The following is a 21,744-nucleotide window of genomic DNA, read 5'->3' as shown; positions in this document are numbered from 1 at the left end:
TTGTGTCCAGAACTTTAAAAGATAGCTAAGTCTGGTATGCAAGATTTTTCCTGCTACCAAAATAAGCAAACAGAACTTGGAACTGAACATCCAGCAACACCTGCAAAAGCTGGTCAGTTCTGAATGCATTTGAAAACAGTTGACATTTTCAAAAGCATTTTACAAAGCTCCTCAGTCTCCCAGCCTTCCAGGTACTTTTGTGCACTATGAGTTAGTGATATACTAAGCCAAAGTTTCTACAAAAGCTTAAATATGTAATATTAGAGCAGTAGATGGCAGTTGTACAGATTGATTTTATTTGAATTAATTAATTTATTTGAATTAGTCTGTACTTTTAAACTCTTGCCTTAGAAATAAGAAAAAAAGTCAAATTATCTCAATGTTGCACCTACCAGCTAAAGAGAAAGCTGTCCTCATTATCATTTTTCCAAGATATTATGATTTTCAGTACTGCAGGTAATAGATGATCACAATCAATACTTCTATCCTTCAAGCAGGAGTTCAAAATGGAAAGACACCCAAATGCTCCTATGACATAATAAAATGTAAACTCAATAGTCTTAACTATCAAGACAAACATTAGAATGTGTGTCAATAGAACTTCATTTTAATATTGTAAGACAGTTTGGATAATACCTAAGCTTTCTTCTTTGAACACTTAATCCACAAATGTCATTGTTAAATCAAAATACAATATCTTATCCAAACTTTTAAAAATAAACAGCTCCTATAAGATAAGGTGATAGATTATAAAATCTAAAAAAGGAAAATACCTGCTAAGATTGAAATTTCTTTGTGCTACTAAAAATACAGTAAGCTAAGCAATACTTTGGGCAGATAATGAAGACAATGCAACTGAAAGTTTGGAATTTTAGTATTATTGGAATGTTAATTGGAGTTCTAGTCAGAATGTTAATTTTTACTTTTAGAGTGAAGTACAACTGTTGCATTAGTACCGTTTTCCATTTTTAAGAAGAACTGTATTTATCTAGATTTCCTGGAGAAAATGAACATTTCCAACAAGCACAATGACAAAAAAATAAGGTAAAGTATCACATATACATAGCAAAACCAACCAAACAAACCCCTGCTTCACTTAAACAAGTTCAGCAGCAATTTTTTTCAGCTGCTGAAAAGAAAAGACACCACTGGAATGGTAAGCCTACAACCTACATCCCACTTAATGTGAATTTGGACATATACGTTCTGCTCAGGAATCCCTAGAAAACTGAGAAGTAGTAGAAGGGAAGCACCAATTACAAATAAAAGGCCTCCACAACAGAGGACAAGTGAGGATTCTTCCATTTTCTTCTGTTCAAAGTTTCACAGACACATTCGTTTGCCTCACTGGTTCACTTAGAAAGCCAGAAAGCCTCAACTAAGTTGAAAGAGTAGAAAACTACCATGGTAAAGATATTTAATATTTCTCTCAATTTCTGTATGTCACTAACACTGATCATTTTCACACCTGAAGAACATCCATTTGAAGAACTCATCTGAAATCCTAAGAACACTGCCAAGGGACAGATGTCCACAGTTTAAAGTAACCAAAGATAAGTTTTTCCAATTTAAGTAAGCACAGTTCTGTTACAAAATAAAAACCATACATTTCAGTTTTCATATAGACTGATCAATAAGAGTACACACAAGTACACACAAAAGCAGTAAGGGCCAAAACACAAAGGACTTTCCTCTTAAATTACATGTAATCCATACAGATAGAAGGACTGTATGTGAACATTTCCAGTTTTCTTGAAAAGCAGCAAGTTTGTGAAAGCTTACACCCAAATAGAGTGGCTGTAGACCCAAAATAAGTGGCTATATTCAAAGCAATATCATAATACATCTCAACCATATCTTAGGTAATTTTCCACAGCTGCAGACATTTAATGTAGTGCAGTTTCAGTTGGAGGAGCTACTAAAAAATTATATGTGTGTAAACTGTGAAAGAGTTCTTGGCAAACTATCTAAAGACTATCATGACCAGCTGACAATAGTAGTATTTTTGCATGCTGTGTAAAGCCTAAATGGTTCACTGAAGTACAGCAACATCAGGATGCTTTTAATAATAACAGCCTAAGTCTTTTCATTCTAATTTTGTATCTGGCAGTAAGGCTTGTACTTCCTGAATGAGGCAGAAAATTATTATGCCAAACAGTCTAGAAGAAATAGGCAAACTGAGAAAGCATTTCTTTATAGGAAAAACGATATTATAGTAAATATGTTTTATCTAAAAGCAAACTTTATTACAAAATAACGTTCTTAAATTCTGATGAACTACACTGAGGTAAGAACATACTCACCGTCAGTGCTGGAAAGCTCTGTCTGTGTACATGTCATAAGTTTGGCCACACAATGGAAGACAAGTTCCCTCTTTTCTTCATCAGTTAAGAAAGATGATAAACACTGAAGTGTATGCAATCTGCCCTCTGTTAATGGAAGGAACCTATTCATACAAGCAAAACACCAAGAATGAAAGGAATGCAAAAGCTGAACTAGGAAACAAAGTATCAGTTAGTTCATAATGAGGCAATATCCTCTGACATAACTAATCCCACATACTAAACCAAGTCTGACTTTCACATGCCATACAGAACTATCTTCATTTCAGCCTTCAGCTGTCAATGGTCAGAATCAGGATCATTTCACACTATCAACATTCGCAACAAACTGCAAGTTTATAGGCAGCAGTATTAAGATACCCTTCTGCTGTCTTGAAAAGTTCTTTCCTCTCCCAGGATACAGCATTCTCAGCACGGATCACTTTGGCCATGGTTAAGGACCAGAGTCTTCCATGTTCCTCTGATCTTCAAAGAAGAAGAAATACCCTGGTTAATATATACAGATGCTCAGGGCTCACCACAAAAGCATTTGGATGCATTCTGAATCAACACACATGTGGAAATATAAAGGCACTCTATACAATACAAACTGTGAAAACAGAGCTAAGAGTTGTTTCACTTGTTCTCACATACCTGTCAAATATAGTTTGCTGCAGGTTAGCTGTACTACTCAGAGTACTAAACTCCTCATATGTGATGTGCATCTCTTCTAACATATGAAGATATTCCAGAAGCAGATAAGGAGGATTCTCCAATTCTTCAATCCATTGTAGTGAATATAACAGTTCTGCAACTAATTAAATAACAGGTGTTGTTTATAAATGACTACTGACTTGCATAAGCAAGAAGTTTCAGGTCAAGATTTTGCTGGTTTTTTAAAATATGTTTTTAATGCAATAAAGATATTTTTACATGCAATCTTAGGTGGTTCAGAGCATGCACTGGATATTTGCCATTTTATCAAAACATACAAGAGAAAAAAAGCTACAGTAATCTGTTCTAGATAGTCAAGAAATTTTAAAGCAAATTAAGCATAACATGACTCCTCTCTGTTCTCCCCCTTTTCTTTAACATATATTTCTTGCAGACAAGGCAGTCAATACCTAAGTCCAGAAGAAAACCAAGTAAATGTCCTAAGAGCTAGCACATGGTTCCTTCATCAGCTTACAAGACCCACACTACACAATTACACTTCTCATCATGGCGAGAATTCTGGAGATAGAATTGTTAATTTGATAATGCTGCATTTAATTTGAGCATTCTTGAAAATAAAAGGAAACTAGATTCCACCTCATGGAATTAAGATACGTTGTTGTCTCAAACTATCTTTACATTATGGTTAAACTCTCAAGGGAGGGATACAGTCCTTGTTGCCCACTCATGCCAATGCACAGTTGTTTTGGCAATGAACATATCTGAAGTTTTAAAAATTCGTACTTCTCCCAGTTCAAAGTTCTATTGAGACAGGATGTATATAACCAAAAGAGGTCCCAAGAATATAAAAACTACTTTTAAAGAAGACCTGAACATTAAAAAAAAAAAGAAAGGAAAAAAGGAAACAAAAGATGAAAGGATAATTTCTCATACCTGTATGCCAAACTTTAACTATGCATTTCTAATTTTCAATACAGGTTACAACTACTACAAAATAAAATTCCTTTAAGTTTTACCATTGTAACTTACTTATATTATCAATTTTCTTTCTTTCAGAATCATGATCTCCATGGACTACATGATTTTTCAGCTGAAGTAGTACTATTTTACTTAATAAGGCTGAAGTACACAGATGGCCTGGAAGTTTAGTTGTGCCACACAGCTTGACACTTGATCCCAGAGGTTCACAATTCATACTAAGCCTTCCTTCCAAAAGAGGCTTGTGCATCCACTGTAATATGTGCATAAAAAGAGTATGAAAAAATATTTTGATCTGTTTAACCTTGAAAATTCAGAATTATTAAGAAACAAACATGAAACATACACATTCATATCAAAAGCACAATGGTGAGGATGACCCACTCCAGTGTATTAAAAACCTAATTGCAGTAATTTGGAACTGTACTGCTGCTCAGAAACAAATACATTTCTTTAGAACTCTTTGTATTTTACAAGAAATTATAGGGTTACTGGTGGCTGCACGGGAAATTTATGTTCTTCCCCACTCTCTACTCTATGTATGTCAGCATTTTGTTAAAAGATAGCAAACCACATTCTTCTGCAGATATTGGTGTCTTTCACAAAATTAATCTTTATGAAGAATTAACTTAGAGATAAAAACATCTTCACAATGTATACTCTGTCAGATAAAATTCCTGAACTGTAAAGCAAGTTGCTGGTGTTCTGCGCAGAAAAGTGTAATTTCATGGATTTTGATTTTTCTCCAGTAGTACTGGATGGGTCCATAAACAGAAATGGCTGACAAGAACCTCTGCACAAACATACGGTACTCACAAGTGCAGTGCCATGTCATAGGAAATAAAGCTTACCACCCTAGGGGACAGAGGCTTGAGGAAAGACTGACCACCCTGTACAATCCATTAACATTTCCATACCTCAGAGCACAGAGATTCGTGCAATTTCCCCCACTCAATTTTGTTTGGTGTCACATGCTCAACATAAGCTCTCACAAGACATCCAGACTGTCCATCAGCTTCCATGAGCTTCAACAGCAAATCACTGACTGCAGAGATCAAAACCTGAAGCCTGAGAAAAGGAGAAGACACTGCAAACAAGTTTGGCACTATTCATTAAGAGCCACCTGCATATTTTCCATTGATACAATGCTCCATACAGGCTGTACCAGGAGTGGTATAAGTTTTGCTCTACCCACTGCCTCCAATAGGCTGAAAAGTCTCAGTAATACAGATGTCAATTAAATAATGGCTATTATAGCACTGATCCTGGTTTGTTTTGGAGAACAACACATTATGGAACAGATGTGAATCCCAATTACCTTTTAACATCCAAAGAGGAAGACTGAACTTGGTTCTTGACCCACAGTGCAGCTTTAAACAAAAAGTTGCTCTGAGTGCCCTGAAGCTGATGCACAAGTGAATTTACACCAGACATCCAAGTGTGTTTTAACTTGCATACAAGCACATCTATTATAGGGAAAAGGAAAAAAGAAAACAAAACAACAAGTAGACAAGCAAAACTATCACAAACAAGTAAACTCTAATTACAAACTACAGCATATAGCAACAATCACATGTCTAAAGGTCCTACAGTAGGAAAATAATTCCCTTTTCTGTGGTTACATGCAAAAACTATCAAAGGCACATACATAGCTTCCTTGTTGAAGAGCAATTTTAAATTAACTGTGACTCACAGGTAAGATTTAATTCACTTGAGAATTAGAGTGATGTTCTTGTTGTCTGCTACCATATGTCCATACAGTCTTCAAAACTACAGATCGTTCTACCAAAATATTGAACATTCACAACATCAACAGGCATTTATAAAGCAGCAGTGTTTTCCAAGCTAGTACTGTCCTACTTCACTTCTGTGACAACACTGAAACATTGTATTTACTTGTATTAACTTCAGTAAATGCATGTATCAATTTACACCCTCAAATTCTGCATTCAGAGAATATAAATCAGCATCTCAGATAAACATGAACATGAGACTGGTAGAGAGAGGCATGGATCACAATTTGTCTGGGCAACTTGGCCAATATAAATGGTTTCAGAATGTTGTCTGTAAAGAAGCGATTGTACACATTTTTTCATAGACTGCCCAGATTGCAAAATGAACAAAAAAAGTTCATTTGTTATATTTCGTAGACTTTAAACAACTTCTGTAACAGTCCAAAAAGCGTGCAGTATCATAGCTTCCAAGTTAGCTGATACTAACATTAAAAAAATCTTAAAAATCCTTGTAAACATGTTCAGGACTTGATGCTTAGTAGTAACTATGGGCACTGTAAATTAAAACACAGATTTTCATGTCAGTTACAGCTGCAATTACTCAATGTATGTGAACCCAGTATTCTATCACATACTTTCATGATTCTGTTTCACGAAAAGGAAGAATTTATATGTAATCATCACATATGAAAAAGCTCAGCTGAAGTTCTTTTTCCAGATTACCTGACAAGTGTGTTGCATCCTGCCTCTGAGCACACAGCTGGAAGATGGTAAGGAGCAAGTCTTCTGAGGATGGCATCAGCAAACAGCCTTTCACAGAGCTGAAAAAGCTTGAGGCCACATCGCAGATGAAAGATACTGATGGTTCAGTATCTCCAGCTTCAGAAAGATCCTTCGCTTTAGACAGAGCTGCTTGAAGTTTATCAATAATCCTTTCAACAAAGGTTTCACCAATCAATGATTCTGTTGGGCAGAGGAAAAAGACAATATGCTTTGATTGCTTGATAAACATGACCATGCAAAGATGTCTTATTAATATAGACTAATTTGATTTTTATTAACTAATTTTGAATGCAAAATAAAGTGCAAAACAGTTTCAGTCTAATGGATACCTAAACTTTTCTATTTCACAGACACCAGCCAACATTTCACACTACTAAGTATCTGTTCTCTAAACCAGCTGAAGCAGCTTTGAAAAAGGTAATAAAGATAGAGCAAGTGCAAAGTGATCCTTCCCCCTTTTATGCCCTCCTAGCTTCTGGCAACCAACTGTGAGCCAAAGATTTCACTGTACTATTGCATATAGCCACAAACATGCTTAGATCCTTTTTCATGGGATACAAGCAAGCCAATCCCATTTATCCTCAAACTCCACAGTATCCTGTGGCAATGAGTTCCATTATTTAATTGTAAACTGTATGAAGAAGTATACTTTTCTTGGCCCTCAAGACTGCTATCTAAGCATGTGTTAGAAATTCAAGTTCTTCCACTGAAAGAAACAACGATACATTTCTCGCTATTTGCATTTTCTATACAAATTGTGATTTTACAACTTTTAAGCACAACCCCATCCTTAATCACTTCCACTAGAAGCTGACAAATTCTAGTCTGTTTTCTTGCCTCTACAAGCAGAAGCCACTGCTTGTCTAACCATCCCTGCCAGATTTCTTTGGGCATATTCTATTACATGTTTTTCAAAAGCATATAGAATATTGCAAGTGACCAAACTTGAACAAGAATATTGCAGTGACCAAAACTACATGCAGTATTCCAGATACTAACTACATATTCAGTATATTGACTACATGCTATAATAATTTTCATTTGTCCTCTGTTCTTTTCAGAGCAGCTCCTAATAAACTGTGTTCCTCTTTTACTACTTTTTTACAACCTGTCCCTTACCGGGAAACACCACAATGACTGAAGATCTCTTTTTGAGTTTTAACAGGTCAGTCTGTCATTGAATTGATACAGTTACAATTGTGTTCTTCCCATGTATACTTGTAGTATTTACTACTTTGGATTTCTTTTGTAATCTTCTGTATCAGTTAAGCATTCAGTATCACAACACACTGCTATGGATCTGTGAAGTTTCAGCAACAATTATCTTCCTTTCACTATTTATTCTTTTTCCCCTTTAATTCCTTTCATCCTAGGCTACTGATCCATGAAAGGCTCTCCTATTCTCTCCAAGACAATTTGCTTAAGAAACTTAGGTAAGAGATCTCATTAAAAAAATCCTTTTGAAAGTCGACATACTCTACTTTGGTTTTAATGACCAAGTCAAGAACCATCATAGCTCCTCAAAATCTCTCAGGCTTCAATCAATATGATTTAAAAACAGGTCACCCACCACCCAGCAGAAAATGAGCTCAGGAGTGCCTCTGGCTCTAGAGTCAAAAAGCAAAGTCACTGGACAATCAGCCCTAGAACATCACACACTCACAAGCACATTTGTTGAACTCTCTCTGGAGAAAGAGGTTTTCCGGATGGTCCTTTACATCAGAAGTTCCAGTAACAGAAAAAACAATCTTAGGACACCTTCAGGATGCCTTGTCTAAGAACATGCACCACAGTGAGCTGCCTGTGTGTATCTTTGAAACTTGGAAGCACTATGAATGTGCACAGCATCCACTGACACTGAAATATGTCACCACAGGGATCAAAGCAAATGCTGAGTTTACATGGAAAACATGAAGAAAAATGAACTCCCCTGGAAGTCTATATAAGATACTAAAATTGCAAACAAATTAAACAGGATGATATTAACAAATTAAATAGGATGCTATGAATAATAGCTATTAATAAAAAAAGCAGAATACATATACAGCATAAGAGCACATACAGAGTTTTTAAGACATAAAAATAAATGGAAATGGCTGAAAAAAATTCAAAGATCCTGTAACAAAGCATTACTAAAACACACATAGGTCCATAACAATTGATTTGGTATTCCAGTTTTGAAGGTAAATTTCACATGGTATGGTTTAAAAGATCATATTATTTTACAGCACATCAGCTGATAGATCAAGCTTACTTAAATTTTCCTCAAGTTTTCAAAACTTGCAAATCTGAATCTTCTCTTTGAACATTGCCCTTGTTTAGCAATGTGGACCAAAAAAATGGCAGCTACTGCTGCAAGTTAGTGTTTACAAAATTAAATAGTATGTAGTAAACTGGCTTAAGTATAAAAAAAGCCCAAAACTAAGAAACAAAAACCCCAATGAAAACCAACCAATCAACAATAAACTACCAGGAGAAAGCCTACATGTTCTACATGAAGTATTCTGGAAGATCCAAAATTCTTTCAATCTTATGCAAAGGGTAAGTGCAGCATTTACACTTCATGAACTCCAAGGATTATATATGCTCACCACTTTTAACGTGCTGTGACAACACCAAGCTCAGAAGGGTCCACCTTTCTGAAGAGGCTGATCCTGATGAGGCTGCTCTAGGTTTTAAGCCCAGGTGACATAGATCATCCGCCAGCATTACCAGTCTTTCTCCAAGTGTGTCTCCTTTCAGCCAGTCAGAGACTAAGGAAAGTTTCGTTGTGCCTGAGCATGCCTGGATCACAAGAACAACATTCCAAGAATCTTTTGAGGGTATAGAATAATAGAATGGTTTGGGTTGGAAGGGACCATAAAGATCATCTTCCAAGTTCCAATTTAAGTACCAACCCCCTGCCATGGGCAGGAATACCTCCCAGCAAACCAGGCTGCTCCAAAACCCATCCAACCTGGCCTTGAATACTTCCAGGACTGGGGCAGCCACAGCTTCTCTGTGTAACCCGTTATTAACTATTAACTTTTATTACTAAGCATAAGATTAGTATGTCAAACTTGCACACACAGTGAGAATTACATCATCTGCCATAAAAAGCCTTCAGATTTTACATCTGCAACAACACCCCCCAACTTTCTTTTTGTCAGAGACCGCAACTTATAGCTGGGTCAGATCTCTATTGCAGAGTGAAACAAGTCACCTTCTGAAAATGCTTCCTTATGTTTCTCCTCCAACTATAGAGCCCTGGAAATTCCTACACTGGAGTTAGAAAAATAACTTCTGGATGACCAAGTTGGCTGAAATAAAATCTATTTACAACATAAAAACTGTTTACAGCACCTGAATTTCTTTAAGAAGAAAGAGAAGGTCACAAAAACTTTATTTTGCTGATGAGCCACTGTAAGTTAAAAAATCATAAAAATTCAGTATTCCTAATATACACAGCATATGTGAGGGAAGATCCTGTGGTCTATGTACCAGACCGTAAGTCAAGTGTTATGAGTTCTTGTCCAAAAATTCATCATACACTTCCTATTTCATCCCATGCAATTACTTAAATGTCAGTTTGTCGATATTCAGTGGAAAAAATTGAATACTACCTTTCCCTTATAAGCACCTTGTAAGGATGATGATATAAATAATAATTTTAATTATTGGTCTAATCCCCAGCTCCATTCTGTCTAGCTTAGAATAGATGATCCACAAATCAGGAATCCCTCTGGCTCACAAAGCAAACTGACTGAAAACAGACAGGACAAAGATTTTTTTGTTTTGGCATCATCATTTCATTTTTAAGACTGTCCCCAGATTTAAGTGCATTTAAATCAAACACTACTCTAAAACTGTAAGATTTTCAAACTATGGAAATTACCACTACAAACACATATGAGTCTCAAAGCTAACATCAGAGAATTATTAAAAATTACGCATAACAAGAACAAAAAAAAATCTTAATCTTTACCTTTTGAATTATCTGGAGAAAAATAACCCACTTAAGATCCATCTGAAAAGAAAAACAAATTCCCCAATATTTAATAAAAATCTTTGCTGAATAGGAAGAATTAATGCCATTTTATCTGTTCTGTAGGCATAAGTAGAAGCTGATAAAATTCAGTAACAAAGTTATTGATTGTATAATTTTTGTCTTGCAAATCTTTCTTTCCCACGAAATTCAGTAAGGGACTGTATTTATACAAAAGGCTACCAATGACTACTATTAAAGTACACTGTATAAAGAACCAAGAGGAGAGAAATTCTGATGATACTTTTTTAAAATGATTTAGACCATATAGAAAAAGACAGAACTTTTCACCCCAACACTATCATGTCTAGCTTTCCAAAAACTATCTTCCTTATGCTGAACTTAACCCAAATTCATGTAGAATTATCATCCATGCAACAGTGCCAAAATAAGATTATTAGTGAACCACAGCCCACAATAAAGACTCTGATAAAAATTAACAACATCATGTACAAGTCATACCTTTACTAAATCATCAAGAATGACTTTCCTTTCATCATTATTGTTGCAACAATGAAGTACACTGTATAAAATATCAACCAGGAAATGGGTGTCTTTTCTCCAGTCTTCTTTCAGCCAGGTTATTAAATTCAGATACAGAAACTGTACAGATGGACTTCGGTTATGAGCTTTTACTTCATTTTGGGATTCAGCTTGAGCAGGACTTACATTATTTCCCTGCTCTAAAAGTACTTGGAAAACTCTGTTTGAGGAAAAAGTGTTGAGAAGGGCAGAGAGAAAGTTCAAATGCTGTTCTGACTTCTGTTCATTGACATACACAATGCTCAGCTCAGCCAGGTTGCAGACTAAGTTCTCTAGAGGTTCTTTCCTTAGACGTGACGTTTGCTGCAAGTCAGCCTGAATTTCAGAGTCACCATTTCTAACTTCCATGAACTTTCGACTCTCAGTGTTCCTTTCAAATTCATCCTCATCTGTAAATCTGATTTTTAGAGATTTTCTATTGCTTGGTTTCATAGCACTCTTCGGATTATGAAGAATTTCTAGCATACCAGATATGGCAAACAGTAATTTCCTGTCAGCATCCAACCTATCAACATGAAGTATACACATTTTTAAAAGATGGCCCCAAAAATCTGACAACAGTTTCTGGAAAACTTCATCTGTGCCATCATCATTGGAGAGTTCTGCTTTAGCTTCCCAGGAACTCAGCACTTCAGCTGTTTGATAAAACAATGGTCCACTTTGTAACTTGGGGTCTTTAAGTACAGCACTGACAAAAGGAATCAACTATAAAGACAAAAAAGATGTATTAAAGAACAGTGATCCAATTTACAAAATCATTTTATTCTTTATAATGCCAAGAAATTATATAATCCTGAAAAACATTCTGGAAGCAACTCTGCAAATATCAGAATTATTTATGTTTGAACATTTTATAATAACATACAGGATGGGAGGCACTTTTTTCCCCCTTAAATATAACTTTAATTGCACAGTAAGAAGGATGATTTCATAGGAAGAAAAAAAAACCTAAATTCAGTACCTTTACTTTTGTTACACCTTGCTCTCTACAACTCCCTGAAAGGAGGTGGAGGTGGGTCTCTTCTGCCATGTCTCAAGTGAAAGGAATGGCCTTAAATTGCAGCAGGGAAAATTCAGACCAGGTATTGAAAAAAAAAATCAATGGAAATGTGGTCAGGTATTGGAATAAGTTGCCCAGGGAGTTGGTGGAGTCACCAGCTCCGGAAGTGCTTAAGAGACACCTCAATGAGGGTCTTGGGGACATGGTCTGGAGGTGAATTTGGTGGTGGCTGCACTACAGCAAGACTGGATGATCTTGTCTTTTCCAGCCTTGACAATTCTGTGTGTTTTTTTTCCATAAAATCTAGGGAAACTCTCAACAGAGAAGTAAATCCTCACCTAAAATTCCCATTCCTCTTTAATTTTGACTTATTAAATGTACACACAACAATATTCAGTATTTCTGATTAATACCTGGTCACATATAAGCATTTGATGAATTTGGCTTTGGTCTTCTCCTTTCTGTAGTACAGCAAAGCACAGACACTCCATAAATGCAGTTATAATTGCTGAACTTTCTGAAGGACTGGCTATTGTCCTCTCATTTGACAACCTGTGAGAAGACACAGAAGAAACCAAGTAACCCAGTTTTCAAGAAACCCAGTATGAATGTTATCAATGTACCCTGAATTAGCTTGTTCTGATCCAGACACCAGTATGAGAATACAGGATCACAGATTCATTTACAGGAATCAGATCAAAATAAAGTCAATTTAGAAAGTTGATAAACCCAAGAATTTAACAGAATCTATATCAATGAAATTCTTCATTCAGTCTTAGCTTCAGAAAAAAACATCTATATAAACAGAGAAACCATATACAGCCTGGCACACTGTGTCCTGTTTCAGTTGGCTGTCAAAACTCTTTTGCAATTTTCCACACATACCACAGAAGTTCAGAGAGTGTGACTTTTTGTCATTACAGGAAAAAAAAAATAAGAGGAAGAAAAAAAGAATAGGAAAAGAAGGAAAGACACTTAAAGACAGTCTCCCCAGTTTTGAGTCAGAAAACCTGCAATTTCTTTGCTTTTTAATGAATATTATATCACACAAATGATCACAGAAATATTACAATCATTCCTACGTGTAATAAAATTCTATACACTTTTCAAACAAACCCCTACATAACTCTCTTCTCCAAGAGCTCTGCTAATTTTCACACCAGCATCAGCAGAGAACTGATTTTTTTAATTTATTTTTTAAACAAATTAAATTTCAGCATTTCATAAAATAATTTCTATATGCTTTTGAGTATGCAATGCACAGGTGCACATTTAAATTACATTTCATAGAAAGGTAGTTTTGAGGTATTTTAAAGGCACAAAGTACAAGCAGTTTCTTTAAAAATGAGTATAACAAGAATTACAGTTCGTGCATAAAGGAAATATCTCTATCACAAGGCTAATCCCCCTATGTAAGAATTACACACTGGTGAGAAGAGCGTGATTCCTAAGAGTCACTCTTAATTATAATAATTTTCCATATTCAAATTTGTCATGGAATAAACACAAAGCTTTGACAAGGAAAGATAAGAATGCTTCATGTAAGGAAGATATAGTAAAATAAAAAGGAAACCTGAAGGTTTAAAATGACAGAACAGCCACAAAGGACTGATTCCAGTTTTGGATTTTGAAAATAATTTTAAAAATATAATCTCATTTATCTTCAAATGCTTAAAGACTAGTTTCTTTGTTTCCAAACGTGAAAGAGACTGATTCCAAATAAATAAATTTGTGGTCCGTACCCTTGAATTATAGAGCTGAAAAAAACTCTGAAGTATTCCAGCTTCGGTTCCACAACGTCAGGAGGCACCTTGCTAATGAAGGGCAGGAGGTTTGGATAGATAACAGTAGCTAATCCTCGCCCACCTTCTCGAAGCACTGTCCAGAGCTTTGGCAGAACTCCTTTTCTGGCATTTACATGACTCCAACAGTCCTACAGAAAGAAATTCACTTACTATAAATTAAACAACAATATGTTGCCTCAGAAGAATCCCCAAGGTAGCCATTTAACCCACATCCCCATATTATAGCTGAAACATGTCATGGTGAAATTTAAATTCTGTTAAGTTACTCACTTGCCAGTATCTTTAAAATCACTTTCTCCCTATTTTGGCTTGTGAAGTTAACATGATAAAACTATTTCTGCACTGTTTAAAATCAATTGACCTTTCTTAATAGCAACTGCAATTAAAGGTTTCTCTTTAATCATACTTTCATGATGCTTCATAGGAATCACTACTGTAATTAATACTGTATTTAATTTTAATTCTCATTATCAAGGCAAGCCAATGAGTTTGGAAGTATCACTAACTTCAAAACTCTCTTCAAAAATTTTCTGATGGTTAGAAACTGCTTTGGCACTTCCCCTTCCCTAAATTTTTTTGTCATCTGATCTATTTTATTTATTATCATATCTATTATAGTTCAAGGTACCTATATTTATAACAAGCTGAACAAAGACCGTTTAGGGGTTTTTCTTCAAGAAAACTTGTTCCAGTTCATTCCAGCAGTTGCAAAAGGGAGCTGCAGCGTTAAACCCTCAAAGCATCCCAGTCTATGGCAACAACTCATCCTGCTAATAAATTCAAAGCCAGTGTTTCACTTAAAATTAAGGGGAAAAAAAAAAAAAAAAAAAAAAAGCTACAGAACCCTTACATTTGAAGAGGAAACAAACTAACCAAAAATGCACTGCAGGTCTTTTTTGTAACTGTCTTTAACAAAGAAAAAGGTTTTAAGCATTATTTGACTAACTAGTAACTACATTGGATGAAAGGGTTTCAGATTAATTAAATTAAATCTATAAAACAACTCTAATTTTCAGATTTGAAAATTACACTGAAAGAAGGAGGATGTACCCTTATGGAGTTCCTGTTACTAACCATAAAGAAAACCCAGTCAAGCCTATCCTCCTAATTCTACACAGAGAACAACACTTGGTGAAAAGTTAAATTTGATGAAAATATCTCACATTACCTCAATAGTGGTGATAGTATAAAGCACTGCTTCCCAAAGAGCAGGACACACCACTGCATCACTGTCATCAATGCTGAGAAGAACAGCAGGACAAACTCTTGGTGCTTCAGCTTTCACCACCTCAGGCAAGTGCTGGCAAAAAGCAGAAATCAGCTCAAAGAAAGCTGAGCGAACCTGACAGAGGCCACAGAAGGAAAAGCAGAATTTGTCACTACATGTAGTTAATAAGATTCCTTTTAAAGTAAACAAAAGTTTACAAGACACCATGCCTGTATTTTATCACATTAACAAAAGTTAAAATATTATTAAAAACCAAGAAAAACAAAGTAGTTATTAAACAGTCTTATCAAATATTTTAATGCAATTTGTTTACTAATGAAATGCCTGTCAAAAGTTGTATTTTTATATACTTCTCAAAAGGCATTTTTTCCCAAAAGCAACTTAAAGCTTTTAAACAAAATACTATTGCATTAATTCATTACTCTATGTACAGATTAAAGACCAGTAAAACTGCTTAAAAAATGAAAACCCCAAAGCACCAAGAATACATGCTCTAAGTTGACAGAGTTTATCTTCTACATGAATTTTAATGATGGCAGATTGCCAAAAAGTAGATCATGATGATATGGAAATAAAAATTTAGCCTACTTAATAAATTTTCAAGTAATATTGTCTATATTGAGTTTGGCGGGTTTTTTAACATTAAGTCCGGTCAGATATTAGTCCCAGATCAAAAAGATTTATAATTATGTTAACTGAACAGTTTCTTTAGCCTTTCTGGAATCTACCTAGAAACCCGAAGGCTGTTTCAAACCTAAGCAAAGTACCAAGTGCCTCCTTGTAGAATACAAGTAATCAATACTTCCTTAGGTTAAGGGTATTACCTGTAACGAAAACCAAGCAAAATAAAGAAGAAATTAAAAAGTCACCTGTGATACATTGTTTTTGCTATATTTCCAAAATTTGTTTTGGGACAGAAGTGACATTAACTTTTCCTCCAATGAATGCATCTCTTTCTTTGGCAACATGCTGAGCAACTTTTTTAAAGCTAACAAGGAACAGGTCAGAATCCGGAAAAATTTGGCTTCCCTTTCTTCTTCTGGTACAGTTCTCAGAAAGCAAAACAAACAAAAAAGTTAAAAGTGGACCACAAATAAACCAGCAGTCATCCCAAGTTTGTCTAAACTAAACTGCCTTCATTTTTTTTGTGTTCATTTTTTAATTTCAGGTGCCAGCAATGTAAATACATAAACTTTCCAGAGGTTCTAAATTCACTATGAAGTGTTAGAAAAAAAGTTAAAAGTCATCTCATCTTCCAGCTACTCACAAATGATATTCTTAAAAGAGCTGAAACAAAATTAGATAACTGATAACACTTTCAAAAACATTTATTTAAGTGTTGTAGTAATAAGCAGCTGGGGCTCAATTTTATCATGCAGAAAAAGCCAATTCTTTATTCACAAAGCTCATATTAATAGGAAATATTAGAAGGTACTGTGTTAGACCAAATTGGCTAACAATACACTGACACTCAGTTTAACTGTCAGTAAATGGCTAGGGTGTCCATCTGTCAAATCTCTTCATTTTGGTTAGTTTACATATTTTGTTCACTGATCCCTACAGACAGATTTTTTGTTTATTGTAGGTGCAAACAGTTCTCTTAACATAATAGTCTGTTGCATTAACTGCCTTCATTTTTTATGATTTTTCACATGGGAATTTAGCTAGCTGCACTTAGAATAAGTAACAGGCTAGATGGTAATTTAGCAGAACAAGGTCTGATTTTATATAATAAATTATATAATAAATAATATAATATTAATATTTTATATAATAATTATATATATATAAATTTGGCCCTTCTTTTATAATATCTCTACTTGTATGCGACACTTAAGTCCCAATCAAAGTTGCTGGGATCTGGATACAAATAATTATTCTGTCTCCTGAAACAAAACTAAATTCACTACTTCCAGGTACAGAGAACCCAATAAAGACCAAGATTTAAAGAATTAAATATCCATTTAAGCAGGCAAACATACTGAGGGTCACTAAGTGTATCAGCTGTTTCCTTCAGAAGGTGATCTTGAAGTACCTATGGGGGAAAAAGTCATGCATATAAACACAAAGAAATCTAATACTTATATGTGAACAATATAGTCCACACATTATTCAGAGAAGTCCTACAATAAAATTTCACAACCTCTGAGCTGTCTTTCTAACATTTTTAGACATGCTAGTAAACATGCTGGAAGAGAATTTGACTCATGGGTGAACACAGTAGCTGTGGTACTGTCTGAATTGAGTCTCCCTAACACTTAGTAAATTGCAGCCCCATGCCAATGTGCTCCTGCTAAAAAGAAGCCAAAATGAGGCAAATCAAATCAGTTAAGTTTGCACATGATGGACTGGCAATGCAATCTTTGAACTTTTTTTAATTCGGTCCATTGAGTATCATATCTAACTGACAGAAAAGCATAATGGCCAGAATTAAACTTGTAGATGCTGAAACACTGCTCAGCATTCTGCATTCTTTTTCACTATAGCTAAACTACTCCAGCATCATTATTCCATCTGTCAGCAACATTATGTGTTGACTGAACATCATTACATAGGAATGCACACAAGGAAATTCACAATTCATTCCTTCCAATGGTTCCAGTCATTCTCATCTCAAGTCCAAAAAAAATATGTATTTTTTTCTCTGCATTCCTTATTGTTTTTCTTTTTTATATTTCCTTACAGAAGAAATTCTTCCCTGTGAGGGTGATGAGGCACTGGCATAAGCTGCCCACAGAAGCTGGGACTGTCCCATCCCTGGAAGTGCTCAAGGCCAGGTTGGACAGGGCTTGGAGAAACCAGGTCTTAGTGGAACGTGTCCCAGCCTATGGCAGGGGGTGGAACACGAAGACCTTTTAAAAGTCCCTTCCAACCCAAACAATTCTCTTCACAGGGGCAAAGTTTCAGGCAAGAAAGAAATTTAACCATGAAGCACAGATGGGGGAAGGATGACTTTTAAACTTGTAACAGAAGTTGACATATACAAAGCCTTAAAGAAATACAAAAGTAAACTCACATTAAGAATTTCATCCTTACAGAATACTAAGGCTTCAGGTTGTTTGCTCAAAGGAAAAGCTTTTTCAAAAGCTACTTTTGCAGCAGAAGCAGCAGGGGAGTAAGTGTCACACTGAGCAATCAGCCAGTAACCCATGATACTTTTTAAGTAAGGAGCTAAGTGTTTTTTGACTTTAAGAATCAGTTGCTCAAAAGATTGCTGAGTTGCTTCTCGAACACGGCGATCATGATCCTTTTAAAGAAAAGAAGGAAAAAAAGAGAAAGGTTTATTGGTTTAAGAAATGTACCTTTGATTTCAGGTACTTCAAAGCAAAAGTGGTGATTAAAAAGCCATGTTTGCAATTAATTGGATTTGAAACATAGATTTGAAAATACACACCAATGACAAAAAAGTTTTGGTAACCCAAGGTATGGGGAGCGTCCTAATTTAGTAGCATCATATTCCCAAACTGTTGTACACTCAGATTGTAACTTTCTCCTGATATCCCAAACAGCAGTTTTTGTTTCCAATTTATACAAACATTTTACAGACAGGAGGCAAGAGAAACAGGAAGCCTTGAAGACATCTTCTGAGTTAGAACTGCCATAAGCTGTGCATTGCAATACTTTATTTGCAAATGAATTTACAACATCATGATTTTTTACACTCTTGACTCAAGAAAGAAACAGTAGGAATTCCTCTAATAGTTAAGAATAGTGATTCATTTTGTTCCATACCATGTTTTCAACAGTAGCCATTCTAGACAGCTTGGAAATACAATAAATAGATGAAGAAACTTATTGCTAATCTAGCTACACACGGTCTTTTCATATTTGGGTTTGGGGTATTTTTTTAATGTTAAGTCTGGTCAGCCCTAGATCAAGAAACTTTATAATTATGTTAACTGAACAGACTCTCTAGCCTTTTTGGAATCCACATAAAAGAACTTTTCCTAAGAAATATAGTACCATCTTTTAAACATAAAGGTCTAATAGACCTATCAAGGAAGTACATCCCAGACATCAACAGTTCAAGATTCCACCCACTGCCAATACTGAAATTTGTCCACAAAACGAACAGTATTTTCCTTCAACTTGATGTTTCTCCTAAAACAAATCAGTAATTTCAACAAAGGTAGATAGGTCAAACAAACAAACAAACAAAGACCACCTTAGAAGTAGTCACAGGAAGTAGATAGGTAAGTTTCTAATTTAAATACTTCAATACTTACCAGTGAAATTTTACAATAAATTCTTGGCCAATAAGGAAGAACACCTTTAACAACTTCCGCTTCTCTTTCCTTGCACATCGTCCCAAACTCTTGCATAGCCTAAAATTAAAATATCAAGGGCATGACTTAAGAAGTCAGGTAGATATATTCTGTAATTTACCAGTTTGTATCTGAAACTGCAACTTCCTTTTCCAAAAATCAAATAATTTCTTGCAAATGAGCATCTATAGAGATAATTGCATGATGGACCTTGCTATGTGTTATCCAGGACGTAATCTGTATTGCAGTTCTAGCAAATCCACCAAAGTGAAATTAGTTATTTCCTCTTCCTCCCTTAAGAAAATGGTATCATTCTCAAATTACAGGGGGCAAAGGATACACCTACTTTTAACTTGGTTGTGACATCCCTTTTAGAAAGTTTTCGCAATACCATTCGGAAATCAGCATCCACAAGGCTGTCTACTTCTTCTGCTCCTTGAATTGCAGGAACATATCCTAGATCGCTCTGAGATGTCCCAAAGCCAATAAACCCAGGCACTGTTCCACGTTCTTTGGCAAGGAGCTCTGCAGCTCGGCCACTGCTAGAAGGCTAAAGAAAAGGGACGGGAGTCAATTATCCATTTAATTTTATTTTGCACACATTATGCATTTAAAAATATGATCCTAATTTTATTTTATAATGGACCTTCTAATTAACATAAAGTCTCTCAAAGAAGAGTCCACCTGTGCTTTAAACATAGAAACCTAGAAAATTATTCTTCGCTTTAGGATCAGGCTGAGAGACTTGGGGCTGTTCAACCTGGAAAAGAAAAGGCTCAAGGGAGCCCTCAGAACATCCTTCCAGTATCAGCAGAGAGCCTACAAGGAAGCTGGAGAGAAGTCTTCATCAGGAACTGTAGTGATACAACGAGGAATGACTTCAAACTGAAACAAAATAGGTTTAGATTACACATGAAATTCTTGCCTATAAGGGTGGTGAAACCCTAGCACAGGTTGCCCAGAAAAGCAGGGGCTGCCCCATCCCTGGAAGTGTTCAAGGCCAGGTTGGACAGGGCTTGGAATAACCTGGTCCAGTAGAAGGTGTCCCTTCCCCTGGCAGGAGGTGGGACTGGATGAGCTTTAAGGTCCCTTCCAACCTAAATCACTCTGTGGGTCTATTTGATGATTCTGTGAATCAAAATTCTCTTTTCACATAATGCATGAATACTTATGGAAAATTATTGCTTTTATTGCATTTTTGCTAGCAGAAAATTCCTTCTGCAAGGAAACAATTTACTAAGAATCTATAAACAATTTATTAAGAAACTATTTATCCTCCTTCACTATTTCTGGCTTTCCTAGTTCTTATACAGCTTCCTAGTTCTTATACAGGCCAATACAGCTCTCAGGGAATTCTCCTTAATTCTCTCAAAAAACAAAAACACTCAGCCAAAATAAAGGATTCTCCCAGCAACCAAGTGGCCAAAAATGATTTAGAGAATTGTAGCAAAAGCATGCATATGTAACAAATATAATAAATACCATCTGACAGTGTGTGTTTTGGAGCTCAGCACCACTTCTAGTTTACCCCATTTGCCCATTGTATTATTGGCTCAGGTCTGTTTCAACGCTCTTTTCGAAAGACTGCCCCAAAACTAACTGAGGCTTAAATGTCCTCTGGGACACCTTATCATGCAAATACCTTTTACTTCCTTATGGAAGCAGCAGTTTTGTGAGCTTGTGGGGTTTAAATAATCTTTTCTGCATGTGAGCTGTTAAAGATATGCTGCTTTGCATTCCCTAGTCTTCCCTAAATCCACGGAGGAATTAGGGAACCTGAACACCAGACTTCTCCCACAATTCTGAGTGATAGGGCAGATGTCACGTCATCTCTGGCCTTTTGGCAAGAGTGTATTCTAAAACTCTGCACAGAAAACCACACCGAATGTACCACCGACACCTTGCTGAATCTACACCCGCGGTGATTTTGCTCTCCGTCTCCGTACAAATACCACAGCAGCAGCAGTCACGCTCCCCTAAAGCACGACTCAGGCCAAGAGGCGGCTTCAGGCCCAGCCCCAGCTACCACAACCGGCCCCGAAGATCGCGCTGCCCCGCCGAGGGAGCCGGGCTCCGGCGGTCCGCGACCCTCCGCCCAGGGCACCCGGAGTGCCGGAACCGCGAGACCCCGAGCCCTGGGCCCGGCCCCGCGGGCCGCGCTCACCCGCAGGTTGCCCTTGGTTCGCTGCTTGTTCTTGCCCCCCATGGCGGCGACGGCACCGGAACCGGGGCCCGACCGGAGCCACCGCGGGTACCCCGACACTTCCGGGGCGGGGCCACGCGGCGCGGGAGGGTACCTGCGTCTTGTGGCCTTAAACTCAGCAATATCCTTTAAAGAAATAAAAATGAAATCAATCGATCTTAAACTTCGAGCGTCCCGTGAGGCCTT

General features: G+C 36.4%; 1 protein-coding gene across 5 annotated transcripts in view; it reads right to left on the bottom strand.

Annotated features, from left to right (window-relative positions):
- LTN1 (listerin E3 ubiquitin protein ligase 1) overlaps positions 1 to 21,649 on the bottom strand; it is a 31,703-nt gene extending 10,054 nt beyond the window's left edge. For 3 of the 5 annotated variants that reach the window (XR_011680146.1, XM_071433380.1, XM_071433382.1), the window contains exons 1-20: positions 21,520 to 21,649; positions 19,702 to 19,905; positions 19,317 to 19,415; positions 18,107 to 18,337; positions 17,073 to 17,125; positions 15,960 to 16,140; positions 15,031 to 15,204; positions 13,800 to 13,990; positions 12,471 to 12,609; positions 10,977 to 11,762; positions 10,455 to 10,496; positions 9,082 to 9,274; positions 6,431 to 6,670; positions 5,293 to 5,440; positions 4,892 to 5,042; positions 4,026 to 4,227; positions 2,976 to 3,135; positions 2,703 to 2,807; positions 2,304 to 2,446; positions 393 to 528 (exon numbers count right to left, since the gene is read on the bottom strand). Coding sequence is in view for 4 of the 5 variants with exons in the window: in XM_071433380.1 (XP_071289481.1) it covers positions 393 to 528; positions 2,304 to 2,446; positions 2,703 to 2,807; positions 2,976 to 3,135; positions 4,026 to 4,227; positions 4,892 to 5,042; positions 5,293 to 5,440; positions 6,431 to 6,670; positions 9,082 to 9,274; positions 10,455 to 10,496; positions 10,977 to 11,762; positions 12,471 to 12,609; positions 13,800 to 13,990; positions 15,031 to 15,204; positions 15,960 to 16,140; positions 17,073 to 17,125; positions 18,107 to 18,337; positions 19,317 to 19,415; positions 19,702 to 19,905; positions 21,520 to 21,561 (3,620 nt within the window). In the remaining variant the exon portion in view is untranslated. The other 2 variants (XM_071433381.1, XM_071433383.1) reach the window with 2 other exon arrangements.
- Between the last annotated feature and the right edge of the window lie 95 nt (positions 21,650 to 21,744).

Source organism: Agelaius tricolor, unplaced genomic scaffold (assembly GCF_023055355.1).
Source record: "Agelaius tricolor isolate 1412-34295 unplaced genomic scaffold, bAgeTri1.0.p SCAF_9, whole genome shotgun sequence".
Lineage (NCBI taxonomy): Eukaryota > Metazoa > Chordata > Aves > Passeriformes > Icteridae > Agelaius > Agelaius tricolor.
Note: the sequence above shows the minus strand (reverse complement) of the source record. Positions and strands in the feature narration are given on the sequence as shown.